Raw genomic sequence first — 27,238 nt, 5'->3', positions numbered from 1 at the left:
ACCCCATCCAAACGTAGGCACAGGATATGAACAGACACTTCTCAAAAGAAGACATTTATGCAGTCAACAAACACATGAAAACAAGCTCATCATCACTGGTCATTAGAGAAATGCAAATCAAAACCACAATGAGAAACCAATTCATGCCAGTAAGAATGCCAATCATTAAAACGTCTGGAAACAACAGGTGCTGGTGAGGATGTGGAGAAACAGGAACACTTTTACTCTGTTGGTGGGAGTGTAAATTACTTCAACCATAGTGGAAGACAGTGTGGCAACTCGTCAAGGATCTAGAACCAGAAATACCATTTGACCCAGCAATCCCATTACTGGGTATATACCCAAAGGATTATAAATCATTCTACTATAAAGACATGTGCAAACATATGTTTATCGCAGCATTATTTACAGTAACAAAGACTTAGAACCAACCCAAATGCCCATCAATGATAGATTGGATAAAGAAAATGTGGCACATATACACCATGGAATACTATGCAGCCATAAATTGAATGAGTTAGTGTCCTTTGCAGGGACAGGGACGAAGCTGGAAACCATTATCCTCAGCAAACTAACACAGGAACAGAAAACAAAACACCACATATTCTCACTCATAAGTAGGAGTTGATCAATGAAAACCCGTGGACACAGGGAGAGGAATATCACACACCAGGGCTTGTTGGGGTGTGGGGAGAAAGAAGAAAGATAGCATTAGGACAAATAGCTAATACATGTGATGTTTACAATCTAGATGACGGGTTGGTTGATGGGTGCAGCAAAACACCATGGCACATGTATACCTATGCAACAAACCGCACATTCTGCACATGTATCCCAGAACTTAAAGTATAATAATAAGAAAATACACACACACACACACACACACCATTTACCCAACAAACCCACTCCTAGATATGTATCCATGATTAATAAATTTGTGTTTATATAAAAACTGTAGATGAATATTTTTCTTACCAGCATGATTCACAAATGCCAAAAACAATGCAAATGGCCTTCAACAAGTGAATGGATTAACAGACTGTGATACATGATACAATGAAATAATACTTAGCAATAAAAAAAGGTGTTCTGGGTAGTGTGACAAAATCCTATGCCATTCAGCTCCATTCTCCCCAGAGCATGAATCCTTTCTTGTCTAGTGTATCCATAGTTTATACTACCTGCCTGTTAGTTACTTAGTAGTCTTCCAAGTTATCCAATACTATCCAAGTAGTCTTCCAAGGTGGAAAAGCATAGTCTACTTGGGTTTTACACTATTAATCATTTCAAGAATCTACTGGGGAGCCTAGAACATGTCCCACATGAATAAGAGGGACTAATGCAGCCTTTTTCTTTCACACGTAAGGAGAGACTACTCTATCTACCTTCAGAAGAATCATTCAGATGGCACTAGTAATTCAAGTTTTACAAGTCAAGAGAAATTTATATTCTGTGATTTATCTGGCAATTCTTTTCTTTAAATGACTATTTTAAAGGAAACTGCAGCCAGTTTGCACTCATATAGGATACACTTCGATATATATCTACTGTACTCACACAAGTATATTTAATTATTATTATTATTATTATTATTATTATTATTATTTGAGATGGAGTCTCGCTCTGTCACCCAGGCTGGAGGGCACTGGCATGATCTCTGCTCACTGCAAGCTCCATCACCTCCCAGGTTCATGCCATTCTCCTGCCTCAGCCTCCCGAGAAGCTGGGACTACAGGCGCCCGCCACCACACCTGGCTAATTTTTTTTTTTTGTATTTTTAGTAGAGACAGGGTTTCACCATGTTTGCCAGGATGGGCTCGATCTTCTGACCTTATGATCCACCCGCCTTGGCCTCCCAAAGTGCTGGGATTACAGGCATGAGCCACCACGCCCAGCCAAATTTTTTTCTGCATATTTTCACAACACAGTTATGAGGAATTTGGATTTTATTAAATTGAAAAGTACTGTGATTCACTGACAATTGACTGTCCATTGAAAATATAATGTTGATATCTCAATCTGAAGATAAAGTTAAGACTTGTTAATTATATGACCACTGTAAAGCAACCAAATAACCTGACTAAAGTACAGGGTCTAGCATGAAGAGTAAAATAGAAACATTCTTAAGAATAACTTGAGCCAGAAAAACTTGGGACAGAAGAAAAGAAGGAAGGGAGGGAGGGAGGAAGGAAGGGAGGGAGGGAGGGAGGGAGGAATGGGGGAGAGGGGAGGGAGGGAAAGAAGGAAAGAAAGAAAGAAAGAAAGAAAGAAAGAAAGAAAGAAAGAAAGAAAGAAAGAAAGAAAGAAAGAAAGAAAGAAAGAGAAAAGAAAAGGAAAAAGAAAGAAAGGAAGAAAAGAAAGGAAGAGAAATAAGAGAAAAAAGAAAAAGAGAAAGGTAAAGAAAGGAAGAAAGAAAAAAGAATGAAAGAGAGAAAAAGAAAGAGAAGGAAAGAAAAAGAAAGAAAGAAAGAAAGAAAAGAAAAGAAATGAAGGAAGGAAGGGAGAAAGAAAGAAGGAAAGAAAGAAAGAAAAGAAAAGAAAAATAAAGAAAGGAAGAAAGGAAGAGACAGAAAAAAGGAAGAGAAGTAAGAGAAAAAAGAAAAAGAGAAAGGTAAAGAAAAGAAGAAAGAAAAAAGAATGAAAGAGAGAAAAAGAAAGAGAAGGAAAGAAAAAGAAAGAAAGAAAGAAAAGAAATGAAGGAAGGAAAGGAGAAAGAAAGAAGGAAGGAAGGAAAGAAAGAAAGAAAGAAAGAAAGAAAGAAAGAAAGAAAGAAAGAAAAGAGAGAAAGAATAAGTAGTTGACTCTACAATCAGCTCCAAAACCAAAGCAAGAGGCATAAACCTTGATTGAGTTGTTCGATATCAGGAGAAATTGCATATCTCATCAAGGCATATTATTAGCCTCAATTAATCTGTGAAGAAAAAATGAAAGCAATGGTATCATCTGACACTGAATGATGAGACACAAAAAAGAAACTGATGAAGCAAAAAGATTTGGGTGAAAGGTCATTATTAGGGTGAAAAGTCATATCCATACTTATTAAAAACCTATCTTAATTAAAATTCAGGAAGTGGAGGTTGCAGCTAGGTGAAATTGTGACATTGCACTCCAGCCTGGGTGACAGAGTGAGATTCTGTCTCAACATAAAATAACAAAATAAAATAAATAAATAAAATTCAACAGAGGGTTACTGCAATGCTGGTTAAAAAATTGTTTACTAATAGTGGAGAATATTCAGAATAATAGTCATTGTGTGTGTATATACATGCACAATGTACAAAATATACAATAAAAAATATACTGTATGAGAAAGGCACTACAAAAATTGTTAGGGAAATGTTGAGTTTACCGTATTTTATTTAGAAATGAAATACAACCATTATCATGAATATAATCAACACAAAATATTTTTAAAATTTGAAAAGAAAAAATAACATATAAATTTTTAGAATAAAGAATAGTATAGTGACTCTGTGTTTTTGAAATATTTCTTTAAATAGAAACAAGAAACATAGCATTCATCATGAAAAAATATGGACTATTATGTAGTAAAATGAGCAACTTATGTTCATAATGCATAAAAAAGGAAAGAAAAGTACTAGCCACAAAGAGAATGCATTTGCATTACATATAATTAAAAGAGATTTTATATTCAGAATTATTAAGATGATTCCAAATAATAATACCAAAACTCCCATAAAGGTAAATAAAAAAAAATCAAACTGCATTTCCAAAGATTAGAATCATTAAATACCAATTAAACTGTGAATATATATTCTAAACCCAGTTGGTGGTAAAAGAAATGCAAATTTGGGGGCACGCCCAAGATGGCCAAATAGGAACAGCTCCAGCCTCCAGCTCCCAGCATGAGTGACACAGAAGACAGGTGATTTCTGCATTTTCAACTGAGGTACAGGGTTCATCTCACTGGGGAGTGCTGGACAATCTGTGCTGGTCAGCTGCTGCAGTCCGACCAGCGAGAGCTGAAGCAGGGTGAGGCATCGCCTCACTTGGGAAGCGCAAGGGGGAATGGAATCCCTTTTCCTAGCCAAGGGAAAATGAGACAGACAACACCTGGAAAATAGAGTAACTCCCACCCTAATACTGCACTTTACCAAGGTCTTAGCAAACGGCAAACCAGGAGATTATATCCCACATCTGGCCAGGAGGGTCCCATGGCCATGGAGCCTCCCTCATTGCTAGCACAGCAGTCTGAGATCTAACTGCAAGGTGGCAGCAAAGCTGGGGGAGGGGCGCCTGCCATTGCTGAGGCTTAAGTGGGTAAACAAAGCCACCGGGAAGCTCGAATTGGGTGGAGCCCACTGGAGCTGAAGGAGGCTGGCCTGCCTCTGTAGACTCCTCCTCTGGGGACAGGGCATAGCTAAACAAAAAGCAGCAGAAACCTCAGCAGAGGTAAATGCCCCGTCTGATAGTTTTGAAGAGAGCAGTGGATCTCCCAGCACGGAGTTGGAGATCTGAGAATGGACAGACTGTCTGCTCAAGTGGGTCCCTGACCCCTGAGTAGCCTAACTGGGAGACATCCCCCACTAGGTGCAGACCAACAACTCACACGGTGGGGTATACCCCTGAGATGAGCTTCCAGAGCAAGAATCAGACAGCAATACTCGCTGTTCAGCAATATTCTATCTTCTGCAGCCTCCACTGCTGATACCCAGGCAAACAGGGTCTGGAGTGGACCTCAAGAAAACTCCAACAGACCTGCAGCTGGGGGGTCCTGACTGTTAGAAGGAAAACTAACAAACAGAAAGGACACCCACACCAAAACCCTATCAGTATGTCACCAACATCAAAGACCAAAGGCAGATAAAATCACAAAGATGGGGAAAAAGCAGTGCAGAAAAGCTAGAAATTCAAAAAATCAGAGTGCATCTCCCCCTCCAAAGGAACGCAGCTCATCACCAGCAACAGAACAAAGCTGGGTGGAGAATGACTTTCACGAGTTGAGAGAAGAAGGCTTCAGTCATTCAAACTTCTCAGAGCTAAAGGAGGAACTACCTAACCAGAGCAAAGAAACTAAAAACCTTGAAAAAAGAATACATGAAAGGATAACTAGAATAATCAATGCAGAGAAGACCTTAAAAGAACTGACAGAGATGAAAACCATAATACGAGAAATATGTGACAAATACACAGGCTTCAGTAATTGACTCGATCAACTGGAAGAAAGAGTATCAGCGATTGAAGATCAAATGAATGAAATGAAGCGAGAAGAGAAGTGTGGAGAAAAAAAGAGTAAAAAGAAATGAAAAAAGCCTCCAAGAAATATGGGATTATGTGAAAAGATCAAATCTACATCTGATTAGTGTGCCTGAAAGTGACGGGAAAAATGGAACCAAGTTGGAAAACGCTCTTCAGGATAATATCATCCAGGAGAATTTCCCCAACCTAGTAAGGCAGGCCAACATTCAAATTCAGGAAATACAGAGAATGCCACAACGATACTCCTCGAGAAGAGCAACTTCAAGACACATAACTGTCATATTCACCAAAGTTAAAATGAAGAAAATATGTTAAGGGCAGCCAGAGAGAAAGGTCGGTTACACACAAAGGGAAGCCCATCATACTAACAGCAGATCTCTCAGCAGAAACTCTCCAAGCCAGAAGAGAGTGGGGGCCAATATTCAACATTCTTAAAGAAAAGAATTTTAAACCTAGAATTTCATATCCAGCCAAACTAAGTTTCATAAGTGAAGGAGAAATAAAATCCTTTACAGATAAGCAAAATCCTTAGAGATTTTGTCACCACCAGGCCTGCCCTACAAGAGATCCAGAAGGAAGCACTAAACATGGAAAGCAACAACTGGTACCAGCCATTGCAAAAACATGTCAAAATGTAAAGTCCATCAATGCTAGGAAGAAACTGCATCAACTAATGAGCAAAATAACCAGCTAATATCATAATGACAGGATCAAGTTCACACATAACAATATTAACCTTAAATGTAAATGGGCTAAATGGTCCAATTAAAAGACATGGACTGGCAAATTAGATATAGAGTCAAGACCCATCAGTTTGCTGTATTCGGGAGACCCATCTCACATGCAGAGACACACATAGGCTCAAAACAAGGGACGGAGGAAGATCTACCAAGCAAATGGAAAACAAAAAAAAAGCAGGGGTTGCTTAGTCTCTGATAAAACAGACTTTAAACCATCAAAGATCAAAAGTGACAAAGAAGGCCATTACATAATTGTAAAGGGATCAATTCATCAGGAAGAGCTAACTATCCTAAATATATATGCACCCAATAGAGGACACCCATATTCATAAAGCAAGTCCTTAGAGATTTACAAAGAGACTTAGACTCCCATACAATAATAATGGGAGACTTTAACACCCCACTGTCAACATTAGACTGATCAATGAGACAGAAAGTTAAAAGGATATCCAGGAATTGCACTCAACTCTGCAACAAGTGGACCTAATAGACATCTACAGAACTCTCCACCCCAAAGCAACAAAATATACATTCTTCTCAGCACCACATAGCACTTATTCCAAAATTGACCACATAGTTGGAAATAAAGCACTCCTCAGAAAAAGTAAAAGAATAGAAATTATAACAAATTGTCTCTCAGACCACAGTGCAATTAAACTAGAACTCATGACTAAGAAACTCAATCAAAACCGTTCAACTACATGGAAACTGAACAACATGCTCCTGAATGACTACTGGATACATAGTACTGAATGTACTGAATGTACTGAATGACTACTGGGTACATAAATGAAGGCAGAAATAAAGATGCTCTTTGAAACCAATGAGGACAAAGATACAACATACCAGAATCTCTGGGACACATTTAAAGCAGTGTGTAGAGGGAAATTTATAGCACTAAATGCCCACAAGAGAAAGCAGGAAAAATCTAAAATTGACACCCTAACATCACAATTAAAAGAACTAGAGAAGCAAGAGCAAACACATTCAAAAGCTAGCAGAAGGCAAGAAATAACTAAGATCAGAGCAGAACTGAAAGAGATAGAGATACAAAAAACCCTCCAAAAAATCAATGAACCCGGGAGTTGGTTTTTTGAGAAGACAAACAAAATTGATAGACCACTAGCCAGACTAATAAAGAAGAAAAGAGAGAAGAATCAAATAGACACAATAAAAAATGACCACCGACCCCACAGAAATACAAACTACCATCAGAGAATACAATAACTACCTCTATGCAAATAAACTAGAAAACCTAGAAGAAATGGATAATTTCCTGGACACTTACACTCTCCCAAGACTAAACCAGGAAGCTGAATCCCTAAATGGACCAAGGGCAGGTTCTGAAATTGAGGCAATAATTAATAGCCTACCAACCAAAAAAAGTCCAGGACCAGATGGATTCACAGCTGAATTCCACCAGAGGTACAAGGAGGAGTTGGTATCATTCCTTCTGAAACTATTCCAATCAATAGAAAGAGAGGGAATCCTCCCTAACTCATTTTAAGAGGCCAACATCATCCTGATATCAAAGCCTGACAGAGATACAACAAAAAAAGAGAATTTTAGACCAATATCCCTGATGAACATCGATGCAAAAATCCACAATAAAATACTGGCAAACCAAATCCAGCAGCACATCAAAAAGCTTATCCACCATGATCAAGTGGGCTTCATCCCTGGGATGCAAGGCTGATTCAACATATACAAATCAATAAACATAATCTAGCATATAAACAGAACCAAAGACAAGAACCACATGATTATCTCAATGGATGCAGAAAAGGCCTTTGACAAAATTCAACAGCCCTTCATGCCAAAAACGCTCAATAAATTTTTTATTGATGGAATGCATGTCAAAATAATAAGAGCTATTTATGACAAACCTACATTCAATATCATACTGAATGGGCAAAAACTGGAAGCATTCCCTTTGAAAATTGGCACAAGACAGGGATGTCTTCTCTCACCACTCCTATTCAACATAGTGTTGGAAGTTCTGGCTAGGGCAATCAGGCAAGAGAAAGAACTCAAGGGTATTCAGTTAGGAAAAGAAGAAGTCAAATTGTCCCTGTTTGCAGATGACGTGATTGTATATTTAGAAAACCCCATTGTCTCAGCCCAAAATCTCCTTAAGCTGATAAGCAACTTCAGCAAAGTCTCACGATACAAAATAGAGGTGCAAAAATCACAAGCATTCTTATACACCAGTAACAGACAAACAGAGAGCCAAATCATGAATGAACTCCCATTCACAATTGCTTCAAAGAGAATAAAATACCTAGGAATCCAACTTACAAGGGATATAAAGGACCTCTTCAGGGAGAACTACAAACCACTGCTCAGTGAAATAAAAAAGGACACAAACAAATGGTAGAACATACCATGCTCATTGATAGGAAAAATCAATATTGTGAAAATGGCCATACTGCCCAAGGTAATTTATAGATTCAATGCCATCTCCATCAAGCTACCAATGAGTTTCTTCACAGAATTGGAAAAAACTGCTTTAAAGTTCATATGGAACCAAAAGAGAGCCCCCATTGCCAAGACACTCCTAAGCCAAAAGAACAAAGCTGCAGGCATCACGCTACCTGACTTCAAACTATACTACAAGGCTACAGTAACCAAAACAGCATGGTACTGGTACCAAAACAGAGATATAGACCAATGGAACAGAACAGAACCCTCAGAAATAGTACCACACATCTACAGCCCTCTGATCTTTGACAAACCCGAGAAAAACAAGAAATGGGGAAAGGATTCCCTATTTAATAAATGGTGCTGGGAAAATTGGCTAGCCATAAGTAGAAAGCTGAAACTGTATCTGCTCCTTACTCCTTACACAAAAATTAATTCAAGATGTATTAGAGACTTAAATATTAGACCTAAAACCATAAAAACCCTAGAAGAAAACCTAGGGAATACCATTCAGGATATCGGCATGGGCAAGGACTTCAAGTCTAAAACATCAAAAGCAATGGCAACAAAAGCTAAAATCTACAAATGGGATCTAATTAAACTAAAGAGCTTCTTCACAGCAAAAGAAACTACCATCACAGTGAAGAGGCAACCTACAGAATGGGAGAAAATTTTTGCAATCTACTCATCTGACAAAGGGCTAATATCCAGAAGCTATAAAGAACTCATACAAATTTACAAGAAAAAACAAACAACCCCATCAAAAAGTGGGCAAAGGATATGAACAGACACTTCTCAAAAGAAGACATTCATACTGCCAACAGACACATGAAAAAATGCTCATCATCACTCGCCATCAGAGAAATGCAAATCAAAACCACAATGAGATACCATCTCACACCAGTAAGAATGGCAATCATTAAAAAGTCAGGAAACAACAGGTGCTGGAGAGGATGTGGAGAAATAGGAATTTTACACTGTTGGTGGGACTGTAAACTAGTTCAACCATTGTGGAAAACAGTGTGGTGATTCCTCAAGGATCTAGAACTAGAAATACCATTTGACCCAGCCATCCCATTACTGGGGTTATACCCAAAGGATTATAAGTTATGCTGCTATAAAGACACATGCACACATATGTTTATTGCGGCACTATTCACAATAGCAAAGACTTGGAATCAACACAAATGTTCATCAGTGACAGACTGGATTAAGAAAATGTGGCACATACACACCATGGAATAATATGCAGCCATAAAAAAGGATGAATTTGTGCCCTTTGTAGGGACATGGATGCAGCTGGAAACCATCATTCTCAGCAAACTATCACAAGAACAGAAAACCAAATACCGCATGTTCTCACTCATAGGTGAAAACTGAAAAATGAGATCACTTGGACACAGGAAGGGGAACATTACACACCGGATCCTATTGTGGGGAGGGGGTCGGGGGGAGGGACAGCATTAGGAGATATACCTAATGTAAATGATGAGTTAATGGGTGCAGCACACCATCATGGCACATGTATATATATGTAACAAACCTGCACGTTGTTCACATGTACCCTAGAACTTAAACTATAATTAAAAAGAGAAAGAAATGCAAATTTACACTACAGTGCTATAACATTTCATAGCCACTCAATTTGTAAATAATAAAATGTGACATCACCAATCATTAACAACGTGTAAAAAAAGAAGGAACTGTTGATATAAATGTATATTGAAATAAATACTGTAGGAAACCTTGTAAGAGCAGAATATGCACAATATCCCAGAATACCCATTTGTACTTACATATACTAGAGAAAGTCAAATAGCTTTACTGTAAAAATGTCATATCACTGCTTGAATATATGAATTTTTGGCTATCACTGTATTTACTTTCTATTTTTAAAAAAATTATATAATTAATATTTTGAGTCAAATGATTGATTCCAATGTACATATTAATATTGATACAGGAGTTAAGAAAAAATTGTTTAGGCAGATAAGGAGGGTACAGTTGTCTATGGTAAGATTTTTCCTTTTAATGAAAAGCAGCCCCCAAATCATTTTCTTTCTAATAAGAGGAGCCTGTAAAATTGAACTGCAAACATAGACAAGCAAGCTGGCAGCTTGCAAGGTGAATGCCAGCAGTTGTGCCAATAGGAAAAGGATACCTGGGACTAGGCATGTTCACATGGTAGCTGCATCTTCCCTTTTCTTTGCCAGCCATGTGTACAGTAAGGAGAAGGCAACACAGCACTGACCAGGCAAAGATCCCATTTGCTTAATAACATTAGGGTGTGGTGGCCAGCTTCCTGGCATATTATGTAAATATCACTCCTGGTCTAACCAATCTTTGGGCCCTATGTAAATCAGACACTGTTTCCTCAAAACTGTTTATAAAATCCAGTGCACCCCACCAGGGGCAGGGATTCACTTTCAGGTGCTGTTCTCTCTCACAAGAGAGAAAGCTGTCCTTTCTCTTTCTTTTGCCTATTAAACCTGTGCTCCTAAACTCACTCCTTGTGTGTGTCCATGCCCTTAATCCTCTTGGTGTGAGATAATGAACCTCGGGTATTTACCCAGACAGTGATGCCACTTCATTATGACTTAATTTAACCAACAAGTATTGTGTTCAACTTATTTTACTGTATTCTTGACTAATGCCCATTAATAGGAGAATTTATTTTACTATGTATTTATCAAGAAATTTGTATATTTATTTATACACAATTGAAAAACCAAAAATGAAATAGGTCTGCCGGCAAAACAAGTTGACATAAACATTTTGCCACAGTTAATATAGATGAGTCTTAGAATGTCATCTATGTTATTTAGAAAGACATGAACATGCTGGGATCTCAGAGCAGTGTACTTACTGACACGGATGCATCTGGGAGGAGGAGACCAGCCATTCTCTGTACATGTAACTGTGGTCTGCTCTTTTGGAAGACTGTAGCCAGGATGGCAGGCAACTTCTATAGAGTTACCCTGTACAAACTTTCTTCCATTATTTTCATTATATCCATTTTCCAAATAAGGAAAATAACATTTTCCTGAGGACCATAACAATGATAAATAAATAAAGTAAAGGAGAAGCATAAATTTGCTCAAAATAGTATATGAAAATTATTTTCACAATATTTAAATAAGATTGCATAAACATCCAAAAATAATGTATAACTGAAGACGAACTGAAGTGACTAACAAAGGTTTGTACAAAAAGAAATATCAATATTCAATATTACTTATCTTTAGTTTTTGTAATTAAAAGATGCATAAATTACATAGATATTCTCATCAAGTCCCTATATTTATTTCTTCTGTGATTTTCAAGAAGAAATCCTCATAATAGGAAAGAACTATTTTGGTCATTTTGCTTGAACAACTCTTTTCTTGGCCCTATTTCTGTTACATAAGACAAGTGTAATCACTTAAGTGCCCTCTTCTCTTCGATCTTTGAAAGTTTTATACATGTATAGCAGTTCAGAGGTTTACTTACTGAGGCATGGAACTGCTGGTGACCACCCATTTTGTGTGCAATAAATGTAATCCCAGTAACTTCTTGAAGGAGTCTCAAAATGTTCATCACAGTAATAGGAGAAATGTTTTCCTACAGGTACTGGAAAGTACGGTCTACGTATGCTCTCATAATATAGTCCTCCATGTTTAATGTTTGGATAATCACAAGGTCTCACTTGCAACAAAAATTAAAGAAAGTATAAAGAAGTTTTACTGTAACAAATAATCATATTAGAGATAAATTTTTATCACTGAATTATATTCTCTTCTTAGTATAATTACACATTCCATTAGGGTTTCTAGGTCAAAACAAATGATAGAACTGATGACTGAGATATGTGACGAGAAGGTCTTTGTTAATGAAGATGAAATTATGTCTGTGGATCATATGATGCGTAAATTTGTATGAAGGCTCTCCAGAAAGAAAAATGTACAGACCTATTTAATGTATTTCCCTTAAATACACATACCTTATCTCCGGCTAATTAAATAAGCTTTTCAGTTGAGAAATATGTCAGTGTTACCGCTTAGCTCATGTATTTCTTTTTTTTTTTTTTTTTTTTCCTATTCTCTTCAGTAAACAAGAGCCCTGCATTTTCTTCTCAGAACAACTCAATGTAAGGAGGTAGTATTTTGAGGGATTTAAGGTTTTTATTTGTTTTAGATTGAATTCATGGGCTGGGCGCACTGGCTGACACCTGAAATCCCAGGAGTTTGGAAGGCTCAAACAGGCAGATCTCTTGAGGTAAGGAGTTTGAGACCAGTCGGGCCAACATGATGAAACCCTGTCTCTACCAAAAATGTAAAAAAAAATTAGCCCAGTCTGGTGGTGCGCCCCTGTAATTCCAGCTACTTAGAAGGCAGAGGCAGGAGAATCGCTTGAACCCAGGAGGCAGAGGTTGCAGTGAATCGACATTGTGTCATTGCACTCCAGCATGGGTTACAGAGTGAGACTCCATCTCGAAAAATCTAACTAACTAAATAAATAAATAAGGCTCTTTCCTATTTATTTAAGACAATGTAAAAATATACAGAAACACAAAAATTTTTCTTTGATGATACCACACAGAAAAATAGCATAGTTAATTCATGCCTCAAACAATTCATTGAGCCAAATTCTCCAGTCTTTATTTAACCAGAGAAACAGACTAGAAATATTTCTTCATATTCAAATAGTTAGGATTTTGATTAACATTTTTTGTTTATTCCCAATTTCAATTGGACAGCAAAATAATTTTAATGTCATAAACTATATTTAAGTAAGATACAATATATTTACTTTTTACTGAGTTATTATATATTAATTTTGACAAATACATTTGAGTGCTATCTTTCTTATCATATTAACAGGTTTATATATTTTTCAGAAAATTTGCTCTTTTCATGAGATTATTTACGACCATCTAGCACTTTCAATAACAAAATGGTATTAATGTTTTCCATGAAAGTTGATTCACTTTCAATAAACCTTATGCAATAGGTTAAAAAGAATTTCAATACACACATTCACACACACACACACATATAAATATTCTTTTTCATCTCCCTCTTTCTTAAATTCAGTGATTTATTTTCTTTGGTATTTGATTAGAGAAATTTTCATGTAGTTTCTACAAACATTTATTATGTGGATTATAAACTGAATAATTGTATATACTAAATGTCTTTCTCTAACAAAGACTAGTGAATGATACTTCTTTCAGTATAGTTTCTTGGCCTGCAATCCATATATCTTGTAATTGATAGATTTTTTTTCCCTATTTATTGGAAGCTCCCAGTGTTGAAATTAAAACATTTACTTAGTCTTATCTCTTTTAAGTAACATTCTACATTTTTCCCTATCACTTTTTAAAGATTTGGAATGGTTTCTATTTACCATTGGACTTTACAAATTTCATCATGATTTGTTGAGACATGTATTGCTTAGCAATAACTCTGCATTGGGAAAGATTGAGTCTCAGATTTGCAGGAACTGTGTCTTTAAAGATTTCAATTGAATTTCACATTAAGTGGTAGAGCAGAGATTTGAAAGCTTGTGGTTGATTTCAAAACAAGTATGAGTATCCATCTGATTATGGTTTTTCCTGGAATGTCATAAAATAAAATTGTCCACTGAGATTTCTTTCCAAAAGGAATAAAACGGAGGCATAACTAAAAACAGGCTCGAGCTATTTAGCTATTCTCTAATTTTGTCACATTTACATCTGTTTTTATCCATTTTACAAATTGATTCCTTGAAGCAAATATTAGTACCCACAGATGATCTTATCAGCACTGAGAATAGAAGGACTTCAAATAGCCTCATTTCTATTTGTTACCTTTCTACAAATGTAGTTTTTGGTTTCACAGCATTTATGGTGCTTCCATCATAAAGTTGGCTCAAACAGATCTTGAAATTGATAAAAAACGTTCACTAATTTTTATAACTACTGCTAATATATTCATACTGTAATTTATTTGACCCAGGCATGGGATCTTAGAGTCAACATTGTTAAATTTCATCTTATTAGATTCAGCTTAGCACAAAAGATTCTCTTTGAATGCTGAATCTGCCCTAATGCAGATTCATTATTATCCTCTGTATCATTCCAATTGTTAATTTGTACTGCCCTTCCCCTAAATCATTAAAGTGTTCAATGACACAGTGAGTAATGAAGCAGGGCTGAGAATAAAGACTTGCATCTGATAATTAGATATGGTTATTTAATGAAATTACAAACTGATAAACCATATAACTGATCAACTTCTCTATCTTGTCCATGAGAACTCCAGATGGTTCATTGTTAAATATTAATAATTGAAATCCAAATATAGTTGGGTCTCGGTTTAGATACATTTGGGCTGAACTACATTGTCATAAGCCAACCATAAAATCATTAAATATTTTCCTTATAATTCTTATGCACATTGAAATCTGTTTCATACTGATAATAGCTTCCTCTCTTAGGGACTGGAATTATGCCAGGAATTAGAGTTGAAGTCATTGATCAATCATTTGTATCATATTTTTCTTTCATGGAATATATAGTTTAAGTGTGGTACATCTTGTCTATGTACTGCTAGATAGAAAGAAAATAAATTTGATCATAGAGATAGGAAAAATATTAAAAAGGGGTAAAGGAGCATCCCCGAAATAAAATACTCTGTTGACTTGAGTGGTATTTTGCTACATGTGATGGTTTTAGGTAATTACCTCCAACACTAGGAAATTGCTAAGACTTGGAGTCCTTCAACACTCCTTCCTCCAAATAGTGGTGCCTAATTTCTCTCCCCTTGGATATATGCAGGACTTAGTGTCTCACTTCGAAAAAATAGATATGACTATAGTTAACAGTGTGAGTAGATAATTGATATGGTTTGGCTCTGTGTCCCCACACATATCTCATGTTGAATTCTAATTCCCAATGTTGAGGAAGGTGATTTGATCATGGGCATGGATCTCCCCCTTGCTGTTTTCATGATAGTGAGTGAGTTCTCATGAGACCTGGTTGTTTAAAAGTGTGTAGCAGTTCCCATTACTGTGGCCTGGGCCATGATCCTGATTGCAACACAAGAAGACAGTCTGATTCACAACTACGTATATAAGCCATTTTCAGATTCCTGACCAATAGAAACTGTAAGATAATAAAGGTTAGTTGTTTTAAGTAAATATGTTTTTGGGGTATTTTGTTACAATGCATTAAATAATGTCATCTATGTGTTAGATGACATTATTTTTATCTAGTATTTTAATTCAGATATTAGAAGAATTTATTAATAAGGGAAACATACATTCATAAACACATATACACATTTAATTTTGAGTAGCAAAAAAAATGAGTTTTGGCAACTTCGAAAACTAAAGAATACTTCCAACAACCTTACTTTATATACACAATAAGACAAATATTTGGTTTTATTGAGTCCCCATTTTTATGCATTTAAAAGAAATTTCAGAATTAAGAAATGGGCCAAGATACGAATGGAACTTACAGGTACATCTTGGAGCAGGTATCCAGCCAGTGCTTGTGCATTTTGCTGTATTTCCCCGGGTTGCAGGATAAAAACCATTTATACACTGGTACCTGATTTCATCTCCAGTTCTGTGTTTAATCCTTAAAGGTGAGTAGACACCATTTGGAATATAAGGAGCATTACATGTTTTTTCTGAAAAGAAAATGGATGTGTGGATAATGTAGAAATATCCATTAAAATTCATCATTTATACAAACATTTAAAAGTAGGTGTTATTTATTTGTCCTTAGCATAATACAAAATGGCATTAAAATGAACACATCATAGTATCCTTTCTGGTATATCACTTATTTTTTCCTTCACTATACTGTCATCTGATATATTTGTACCTCCTGGGCTCTTAATCCCTTCTTCTCCAAAGTCATTCCATACTTCATGACTTTCCATAACTGGCAATGATCTCATCACATATAACTTCAACTCTTACTTTCATTTTCCTTCTATTCTTTGGTTTCTGTGATTCTCATAAGGATTGTTTACAAATATTCAGGGTTTCTTTTTTTTGGACAATTGATAGGACTGCACAACCCTTTCTCTTTGAAGTAACTGTGGCCATGTGATTGCATAAGAGACTATAATAAAAGCGGAAGTAATATCTTTCACTTTAGAGAGAAGTTTTAAAAGCCATTGTGTGAATTTTTATTTTCTCTTTCCCAATGACACTGTGAGTAAAGAAGGACATGAAAAAAAATGGTGTTTCTGTCACCTGATTCTTACAATTAATACAATGAGTCCCTTCTGATCTACATTGAAAGTGAACATGAATGAAAATAAACTTTAGTCTTAATATCTTAAACATTGAGATATTGCATTACATTTTTCTTACTATAATAGGATAAAATAGCAGAGGGTTTGGAAAACCTTTTCTGTAAAGGGCCAGATAAAAGGTCTCTGCTGCAACAACTCAACTCTGCCATTACAGTACAAAAGTAGTGATAGACAATACATAGACAAATGAACATGGCAGTGTTTCAATAAAACTTTGTTTACACAAAGGGGGTAAGTTGTATTTTACCTGCAGCCTATAGTTTGCTATCCATTGGCCCAGTGTGTCCTAATCTATAAAGCACCTTCTCATTCCTTTCCATTAACTCTGCTATATCTCAGTATTGAATCCATTTGCAATATTCCTTTTAAAATAAAATACTATGCATTTTAAGTATTGTAGAAAAGCTATATGACCACTTATATTGGAGTCATATTTTATTTTGGACTAAAAAGCTGTGGTGGACATTCAGCATTGCTTGAAATCAATGTCTATACCCCCAATTTATTTGCTATTTGATTTCCCACAGTAAATGATCGATAGTCTCCTCACTTTTCTCAAGTCACCCGAAACAATTGCCTCCTCATCAACAGATAATAAGTCTCCATTCACACAAAACAATTGAGACCACCAGTAGTGAGTTCCCTATACTTCTTTCCAGCATTCCTCAACATTATCTGTATCTATACTGATTTAAGTATTTTGTTTAGTCTTCAATGGTAAGGTGTTACTTTCAAATTCAGGTTAGCTTTAATTCTTTCATTTTCCCCTGTATTTTAAACCATTGTTTATTCCTTCCTTCCTTCTTTCTTACCTTATCAACCATGCTCTTAAATTGATATGGAAGCTTTTGCAATTTAAATCCCTTCTCTCAACACTTTGTTCAATTTTAGCTAATGTACTACATTTCCCCACCCCTTCAAAACCAAAATCCTTAAAATACCATTTTATAATTGCTATCTCCACTTTCCAGTCTCACATTTATTCTTCAACTCACTACTGTCTAGTTTCTGACACCTCTATTTTGTCGTCATTGCTCTGATAAAAGCTACCAATGAGCTCCAATGTCCAAATTCAGAAATGCTTTGCATTTCACATATTCCAGTCACTGGTACATACTATGGGCTTCCTAATTATTTATTGAACTGAACAGATAAAACTCTGTAATATTTGACTCTGTTGATTATGGACTTTTTGGTGTTCCCCATTACCTCATATATTTATGTTCTCCTGCTTCTCCTTGTCTTTGTCTAAGTGATGCTTTTCTTTTACATTTTATTATTTTCCTTTACTTTATATTTTTTGCTTCTCATCTTGTACTTTACTTAATTTTTAGGCCCTGCCTACTTGTCACATCTCATCTCCTGCCATTTTCTTACTTCTTCTCTATACTACCACTATTCCTTTCTTATAACTTGTATATTTAGTCAAACATAAAATTTTATAAAGTTTTAATTATTCATTACATATTTCCTCTTCTCAATACCATACTTCCACTGTGTCCATTCAACTCCTAATTTTATACTTCATTCTGACAGAATAAACTTTAATATATCTCTATAGCTAACAGGATAATATATCTAGATTAGCAATAATAATATGAGAAATAATATGTATGTGACTTAGTATACAAGTTTTAAAGCTTTACTATTTTAAAATTTTACTATTTTATGTAAAACGTGTCTTCAGTGTTTGATGTTGACACTAACTTCAAATGAGTCTTAAATGTATTCCTTTTTTCTTTTTTTCTATGTCACTTCATTCTTCTCTATCATATTTTCATATACTCATTAAAGTTCAGTTTATGTACCTTCAATTATTTTTCCTTATGATATAGCTCAATTTAATACCAATTTTTGAAGTCAAAAGCTATGAGATACAAAAAACAAGAGTTTAAGAAATCAATAAAATAATACAGAACAATTTTGTTAATTAAGAATAGAAGGACTTCTGGTGATTATGCTCAAGCAGTAGACATAAATCCTGTGATAAACCTTAATTTCTTATACTCACAATCATTTTTAAAATAAATCATGTTATTAAAACATTGTTCAAACCTGTACCTTTATCCAAAATAATGTTTGAGACTATCCATATTTTCCTACTATTGGAAACAAGCATTAGTCATTTGAAGTTATAACACTAATTCAAGGTTGGCACTCTGTTTTGAACCAATAGAAAATCCAATCTGTACAGGGAAGAAATAGATTTGGATCAAAGATAGCTTTAATTTAACAGTCCTTGGTACCTTTGATTGTTTCTGTAAATAACTTTCTGTTACAGATTGTTCCTATTGGACACAGAGACCAAAGTTTTGACAATTCACCTTCAATCAGTCCTCTGACATGTATGTGCCATAGACCAAATTGAAGAAAATTTAAGTATTTAAAATTTAAGTAGATAATTTGACTTTAATGTTATCTTATTATTTAGTTCCAAATTTCTTATAGATTTAGAAGCAACAAAGAGAGTTTGAAGTTACTTGATTTCAGAGAAAATGATGTGTATAGATTTTGAATTCATCTTATATCAGCAAGTAGATCTTTGCTTTGTACCAAGAAAATAGTCATGTTTATGCTATATTGGCATACAAAGAGTGGAATTCTTTTATTAAGAAAGACTTCTCTATATCTAATCAGTGTAAAATATATTTCAATAAAATAAAACATGTTAAGAGAGAGTGCATGCTTAACTAACTTGGGATGAATTTTCCTTTATTTATATTGATTATTAGTGAACTGTCTTCTGAAAAGGAGTACTCAATCCCAGTGCCTTCTCTTGGTATCTCTTTTCCTAAAGAAAGCAGGACCCTCAAGCATAGTCTTGAATATTCAGGTTTTACTTGTATTTGTGACTGAGAAATGGAAAAAAATATATAAAAGGAAAATGCTTTATAAATGTAGAGTGGTGTGTGTGTGTGTGTGTGTGAATCAATCAGTGTTCAAGAGAAGCAAGAATAGAAATGCAGTAACACATTTGGGAAAAACAGATGAATTTCTCATTGTGAAAACAAATATGTGCTAAGGAAGACTTTTAAGTAGGTAGCAAAGTGAACAAGTAAAAGAGGTGAAATAATCAGATTACTACAAGGAGGTAGTCATGCTACAGAGTTACATGTTCAAATAAAACTAAATTCCCAGAGTCTTATTTTGAATTCATCGAAAGCTGAAATGGTGGTTTATTGTAATGTTTATCTTCAATACACAGCAAGGCTCTGATGTAAAATAAGTGGTTTATAAGTTACATTTTGATTATTGGATGGATAAATTCACTGTAGATTTGAGAGGGGTTCTGGAAGTAATATACTTCAGGTAGAAGTTAATGCCAAAGGACTTATGCATGCACTTCCTTTGCTTAGGAACTATGAATGCCGTGAAGACAAATAGTTGGACCCCACACACCATTAGCCAAACATGGATCTGAGGTGGGTTATTACTGTCTCGTGTTCATTTTTCTTTTCTAAAATATGTTCTTAACAGTGCCTAAAAGTAGAGATCACACAATTGTGAAGAAAAATGTTTTCCAAGGAGACACTTGTGAGCTCAAACCAAAATTTTTTAGTGTATAAAATTAATCCAAAATTAACTATCCTTTTTGTAAAAGAGGATTACTAAAGCACAGTTTAAACATGTATTTATGAATCACAGGATTTAAAGTTCAGAGGGCTCTTAAGAGTTCAACTCTTCTTTCTCTCACAGTATGGCAGTATCACCCATTTAGATTTCTGGACCATATGTGGTAACACTATTTCTCATTTCACTCGTTGTAGAAGTCCTCATCAAAAGCAAACTCACTCCTTTTATAAATGTTTGAAAATACCTCAAAGCAGTTATCACCACACTATAGCTATAGCTTCTTACTGTACTTCTTATGGCTTAATTTCTTAAAGTCTGTCACTGTCTATATTCTCTCTTCTTGGCCATGATAGTTTGAAATTTTCCCTTTTAAAATGAAGTGGGTTAAGTAGAACACTCTATTCCAGATATATTTTTTGGTGGGCAAAGAGCACAGTTGAAATGAACTCTTTGGCTCTGTATAACATCCCTCCATAATGAAACTTAAGAGAGTTTGGGGTTTTGTTTTTTTTTTTGGTTTTTCCATTTTCCAGCACCATCATCACTGTTGAGTCATACTGGGCCTGTTGTTAACGAAAATATTCATTTCCTTCCACTTAATTCCATTGTCAGTTGAGAGTTTCCTCACCTGTTAGTAATACAAGTTACTTTTAAAGTATTTTAAAATATTAATATAATTTAAATAAATTCTGGGCATTAGTACAGCAATCTACTTGTTTGAGAGTTGTATGTTACTGAGAATTAGGAAGTCTATTATTGTCCTGGCTCTACTCCAGACATGGTTTTTGATGATAAATCAATGACTTAATAAGCTACTGAACTTTTCTGGCCCTGTTTATGTCTATTTTCAGAGCGTGTGTATCGTATGAAGTGTTCTCAAAATGAACCTTGAACACAGAAAATTCTATGTATTTTTTATAATAGTTTATTTACATAAATTGGCACTCTATTTTTGATTAAAATAAGTGGCTTTATTAAAAGAATTAATTAGAATATGTGATAAATTTGTATAGATCCAGAAAGTAAATGTAACATTACCTTCACATGAAGGCAGCGGATGCCATCCAGATTCAGTGCATACAGAATCTCCTCTTTCACTGTATTCATAACCCATGTTACATTTATATTGAAATCGTTCATTCTCCTTATAAATAATCTTCTGAGATATAGGAGATCCATGTATAACATCTGGGGATTTGCATGAAATTTCTAAATAGAAGGGATTAAATTCCAAAATGTTTATTTCAAATTAAAGGACTGTGACCAGGACATAATTATATGAAAACAGAAATGTTTCCATTAGGTAACTCAGTCAACCAAACAAAAGTTCTGTTTTGACTTGACCACTTAGTAAATGATTTATCTGAAGAAAGTTAAAATTCTGATTAAAATTATTCTTCTAATATTATTTAGTTTCAGGACAAATTAGCCTTCTTGAAATAAAGAGTGACCAGTAACATTCATCAAGTGTATATACAAAAATTGGCCATAAATATAGTTTTATTGTGATGTTTTCACTGAATGACCTGCAAAAAATAACACATCTTCAAATTATTGAAAAGACAGCAATTATCAACAGTACTCTTTGTCAAAGACATTGATTTAACTCATTGTCATTATATCTCTGAAAAGTAACTGACCTGTTTTTGTGTCATCACCATTTAGCCAAGATTTCCTCAGAAAAAAAAAGGGCCATCATCTTTTATACCCACTTCTCTCAAACATTTTTACCTGGGATTATGCCAATCCTAAGTAGTTTCCCAAACTCTGTTCTCCCACTTTCTAATCCATTTTCCTGTGTGTAGCTTAATGACCTCTCATGTAGACACATCATAACTCCACTTGAAATCCTTCATTGATTCCCAAATCAGTCTGAATAAAAGGCGTGTTCTTCAGTGTGGTGCATGCAGCACTCTGTATTGGCCCACCTTCTATTTATCACTGACTTATTCCCTACTTGCATTCTACACTAAGGTGCCTAGGAACAATGAACAAGAACCAGTGGTGCTTCATGCTCCTTAAAACCTTACTGCCCTTCCACTTCCCTTTTCCTGAACTCTGGTATGCTTTTGCTCTCATTTTCATCTACAAAATCTCATTTTTTTCTTTAAGACTTAATCGTAGGCATCAGCCATTCCAGGAAGGTTTCACTAACCACAAGAATCTAGTTGTAAGGATGTAAATTCCGTCCATGTACTTCTAAAATACATGATATTTTCTATGCTGAATAAAAATATTAGTTTTTAACATAAAGAACTATTATTGTTAGAAAGAGTTCTTAAGAAGAGAAATTCTTTTCTCTGTATCTAACTGTAAGATAGAACAGACTTTAAAAGTAAAAATAATTTAGAAATTTTAGATAATATTAAAATATAAACATACCAGAAACTTCTGCCAAACATTTATTGGTAAAATGAACTTGCACTATGGCACTACTAAACAAATCAACCACGATTTTTACCACAGAAGCCAAAATCATTGATTGGTCATGATGCACAGGTTGACAGTGTTCTGACTAAAAATGTCCTGGCTTACAGTTTACTATAAAACTTCTTTTAAGAGGCAATGATTTATTTAGTGGATTCTGTTCATTTCAGCAACATTTATAGTAAACTTGCGGCACAAATATAAAACAGGTCTGCTTTCTAGAATTGTTATTCAAAAATGAATGCCATTCTAATGTATCTCTGGAAATACATAATGAAACTATGGCTTTCAAAATTAAAAACAAATGTCTACTCCAGAGGTCTTACAATTTGCAGCAAAAATACTTAGCATTCTCTTTCAGCCTAAGAGGCGACTACAATGGAGTTATGGTTGAAGCATGGACTCTGGTATCAGATAACCTACATTTAAATCCTAACTTGACTCTTTATGCCATGATAATCCAGGGCATGTATTTAACTTCTTTGCCCCAGTCTCCTCAATTATAATATAAAAGTGATGAGTAAATAAATCATGGAGTGTTTTTGAAAGGTAAAATTAAATGATGCATGAAAAGAACTTAGCTCAATTACAGGCAGATAGTAAGTGCTCAATAAATATTAGCTATTGTTAATATTGCTAATACTCCTTAGAATGAACGATGTTTTAAATGTATATTTACATTTGAAAAGCTAAAAACACTAAAAGAGTGAGTGTATCTTACCCACACACTTTGGTTTCTCTTTACTCCAAACACCATTTTCTGAACAATGCATTTCGTTATCTCCTTCGATCTTGTAGCCTGAGTTACATGCAAACCGTACTGCTTGTCCAAAGTGGTATTCCCGATCTAGTTCCATTGCACCACTGATAATTTTTCCATTCTCTGGTGCTTTCATTGGTAAACACTTTACAACTGTAGAAAATACATAAAATGTTTTCTAACGGAATTTTGAAAGTTTATTGTGAAAAATATGTGTATGTATAAAATCATCCTCAGGATAAGATTGGAGGAAATTACTTAAATTATTTTTAGAAGCATTTGATATACCTGTTTGCTAGAGTTACATGTTTCTAAGAAACAAGAAAATGGAATGTTTATTCCTGATTCTTTTCTATGGGAGTGGACAATGAAAATTACTATTTTCAATGCTAGCTTGTATTTTTGTAGTAACAAACAAGTATTTTTAAATAATCAAGAAATATAAAGCTTGAGATAATTAAATACAACATTTTCATTTATGCCCCAGCATAATATAACACCGCATGCCTAAAAGATGTAAAAGCAAACTTTATGACGTTAACTTCAATAGAGAAATCATCCTTAATTTTCCATCCTCTTCGACTTCAGTGTTCAAAATAATTTGAGTACTTCTTTTGATTCTACTTAATATTTTCCAATTTCTCTAAGATTGTGGTCAAACTTTATCATACTCTCGAATGACTCAGGATGCCTGTTAAAATAAAAGTTTTAGGGCTATCTTCCTGCATGCTCACCCCAAAGATACTGATTCAGTAGGTCATTTTTTAGTAACCAAAGATTTTAATTTTTAACAAGCATCCCAGGTGATTTTGATGTAGATGTTCTCTAGAACATTAATCTTCTTCCTCTCATTTTCATAGATGAAAAACATCTTCCATTCTTTTCTGTAGTTGACAGAATTTTTGAATGATTATCACACTTCTTCTGTATCTCTCTCTACTTACTACTCACTGTGGAATTAGAAAATACTACTCTGATTGATTTCTTTTATTTCCATAATGACTAGGGATTTGAATTATTAGCTCACAGCATGAAAACAGAATCTACATTTTCTCATTTTCACTGTTTGCTTTACAGAACAGTAAGAAATAACAGAGCTCACCCTTAGTTTATTCCTCTTTTCAGTAAAGGTAAGTTCACAGGCAACCTCCCTTGGTGGGAGGTCTCAGTCATGTTCTGCACTTCAGCTGTTACCATAGATCCCTGCATTTGGGTGGTTATTGGGTGAGTGCCTCTTCATTAATAAAGGTAAAATTCTGATCTTCATTAGCATAGCTAATGAAGTATAGCTAATGATGCTTATATGCATTTCTAGCCATTAAAATCCAAAAGGAAATAAAAATGAGTTTTAGATTCTCTAATACTTCAATTATTAGATTAGATCAGGTTGCATCATATTTGGCTTTTGAAACACCAAGAATGTAGTCATAAAAGACTAGATTCCCACTGTACATTATATGAGAAACAAAAATAAATAAATAAAAATATTTAATTAGAGACTTTAAGTTATTTCAATGTAAGACATTTTTAAAAATCTTAGATTATTTAAGGTATTTCAATATACTTGTAAATACATTTTATGTCTACCTTCACATATAGGAATATCATTGGTCCATCCATCTGTGTCACATTCACGGTAATTAATCTCACCTAGCAATTGATACCTGAAAACCCAAAAATAACAGTGTTGAGATAATGTGTGTTTATATGCAGTTTTAAATTCAATGCCATTCTGAGTGTTCAGAAACTCCATAGTAAAGAAAATGAGCAGCATATACATTTTCTTGTTTCTTGTTTCTTGTCTTCCCTTCCTCCCTCTCTTCCTCCTTCACTCTTTTTCTTAGATTTCTTATGTTTCTCTCTTTCTTAATCTCTATCTCCCTTTATCTTTCTCTCCTTGGTGCATGGGCTGAAAATAATCATAACCTTTGGTTCATGACAAATTCATTATTGTTTCATACAAAGTATTCTTATTTTTCATTGAATTATCTAATTAGCTAAATTCAATAATATAGTAAGCTCCATGAACTATCACCAAAACAAAAGCTAAAAATATCATAGTAACCAACAGCTAACATTATGTTTCCCTCTCCTTCAGTCTTAGACCATATTTCTGTCCTCCACGATTCTGATGTTTTCTAAACACCTTAGGCTTTCTACATAATTTAAGATAGTGCCAGCAAAAAGTTGTTAGTGTGTGATTTATTTTCAGCACTTGCCTCCATCTCCCCATCTCTATTCTAGAGATTTTTTCCAGAGAATACCCAGTGAATCAAATCTGTTTATCCAATCCATCTAATGTTGAACTTAAGTAATTTTAAAAACCCATGAAGCCTGCCCTTTGAATTTAAAAATGCTGTATTTGCATATGAGCTCCCTGGGGCCTGTGCAAAATGTGCAATCATTGCTAGAGGCTTCAGATCTATACATTTTTATCTCCTTAGCCAAATCAAGTGCTGAACTTAAAGAGAGGACACAAGTCTATGAGAAAACAAATATTTCAGAGGTGAGGAAGGTAGCAAATTAAAAAATTCAGCCCCAGGAAATTATAACCTATTTGGTTATGTGTGATAAGATAAGCAGTAATGATTGAAGGGCTAAAAATGTATTTGAAAAACCTCCCTGAGGTAGTGACTAAGGAGAGAATAAATTCATAAGAAACAATACTTATTTGGCATCTACAATATCTCAAGGTCTCTTCTAAGGGATGCAGATGTGTGTCTTATTTATTTTTCCTACCAATCCATGAAGCATATGAAATGTGTCTGTTTTGTAGGAAAGGAAATGGTAGCGAAGAGATATATTTTTAAATACCCATAAATGTTAAGTGGAAGAGTTTTGAAAGGCAGGCTTACTCCAGTGACTGAGTTTTAAGCTATTATATTTTATTGCTTCGAATTAAGAAAAAAAAATGAGGAAAGAATGATGTTATTCCATTTGTAATATTTGGTTACATTTATATTTATGAAGTATAAGATTATAGTGATCTAATCCTAGTTTGCCCATATATAGATTTTTCTTCAAAATCATTTTTGATCTAGCAGAGAATAAGGGAGATAAAAGGACACTGAGACACTGAGGATATACAGTGATGATTTTGGCAATGAAAACCCAGCAGTTGGTTAGAAGGAACAGAGTCAATGATTCTGAAAGAGTAGTATTTTTAGTCCATGTGGTAAGAATAATTTGCAGACCTGGGATATTAAGTAACATTAGTTGTAAGTAAAACTTATAAGCAGGTAAAAGTCTTGCTTTCCTTAAATTTTATAAAATCTGTCAAAACAGTTTTCATACAATATAAATTGGTTACAATTCCTATTGTTCCTGACACATTGAACTCCCATGATACTCTGCACAAAATAGAATGTCCTGAAGACTTGTTGGGTGAATACTTATAGATGTGCATACTGTTTTCCCACTCTTCTATAATTATACTCTACCAGTGAAGTTATACTTCATTTAAATTTTTCAATGTTAAGGAGAAAATATGTTACCCAGATTTAATTATTTCCATCATAGTTAAATTTTCAGGTACTTGCATGTTACTTTTTAAAATGTCTGTAGAAAAATATAATAACCTTAAAATATATAAAGTAGTACAGCTCCTATTTACTATCTTAATTATAAACCTCTTTTTGTATGGACTACATACCCCTCATTACATGTATACACAGCTTTTACACCATATTCAAACACATTTCCTCCTATGAGGTTAAAATAACCAAAAGGAGTATCTCCAGGATATCCACAGGGCCTTTCTAAAATGAAAAAAAAAAAGTTATAAATTAGTATGTAATAACAAGGAA

General features: G+C 34.6%; 1 protein-coding gene across 2 annotated transcripts in view; it reads right to left on the bottom strand.

The window, feature by feature from the left end:
• Window positions 1-27,238, bottom strand: part of CFH (complement factor H) — a 150,099-nt gene that overhangs the window by 101,147 nt on the left and 21,714 nt on the right. For both annotated transcript variants that reach the window (XM_023203396.1, XM_023203395.2), the window contains exons 3-9: window positions 27,085-27,190; window positions 25,020-25,096; window positions 23,394-23,585; window positions 21,284-21,454; window positions 15,863-16,036; window positions 11,871-12,065; window positions 11,248-11,424 (exon numbers count right to left, since the gene is read on the bottom strand). In XM_023203396.1, coding sequence (XP_023059164.1) covers window positions 11,248-11,424; window positions 11,871-12,065; window positions 15,863-16,036; window positions 21,284-21,454; window positions 23,394-23,585; window positions 25,020-25,096; window positions 27,085-27,190 — 1,092 coding nt within the window. The remainder of the gene's footprint in view (window positions 1-11,247; window positions 11,425-11,870; window positions 12,066-15,862; window positions 16,037-21,283; window positions 21,455-23,393; window positions 23,586-25,019; window positions 25,097-27,084; window positions 27,191-27,238) is intronic.

This window comes from Piliocolobus tephrosceles, chromosome 1, assembly GCF_002776525.5.
Source record: "Piliocolobus tephrosceles isolate RC106 chromosome 1, ASM277652v3, whole genome shotgun sequence".
Classification (NCBI taxonomy): Eukaryota; Metazoa; Chordata; class Mammalia; order Primates; family Cercopithecidae; genus Piliocolobus; species Piliocolobus tephrosceles.
Note: the sequence above shows the minus strand (reverse complement) of the source record. Positions and strands in the feature narration are given on the sequence as shown.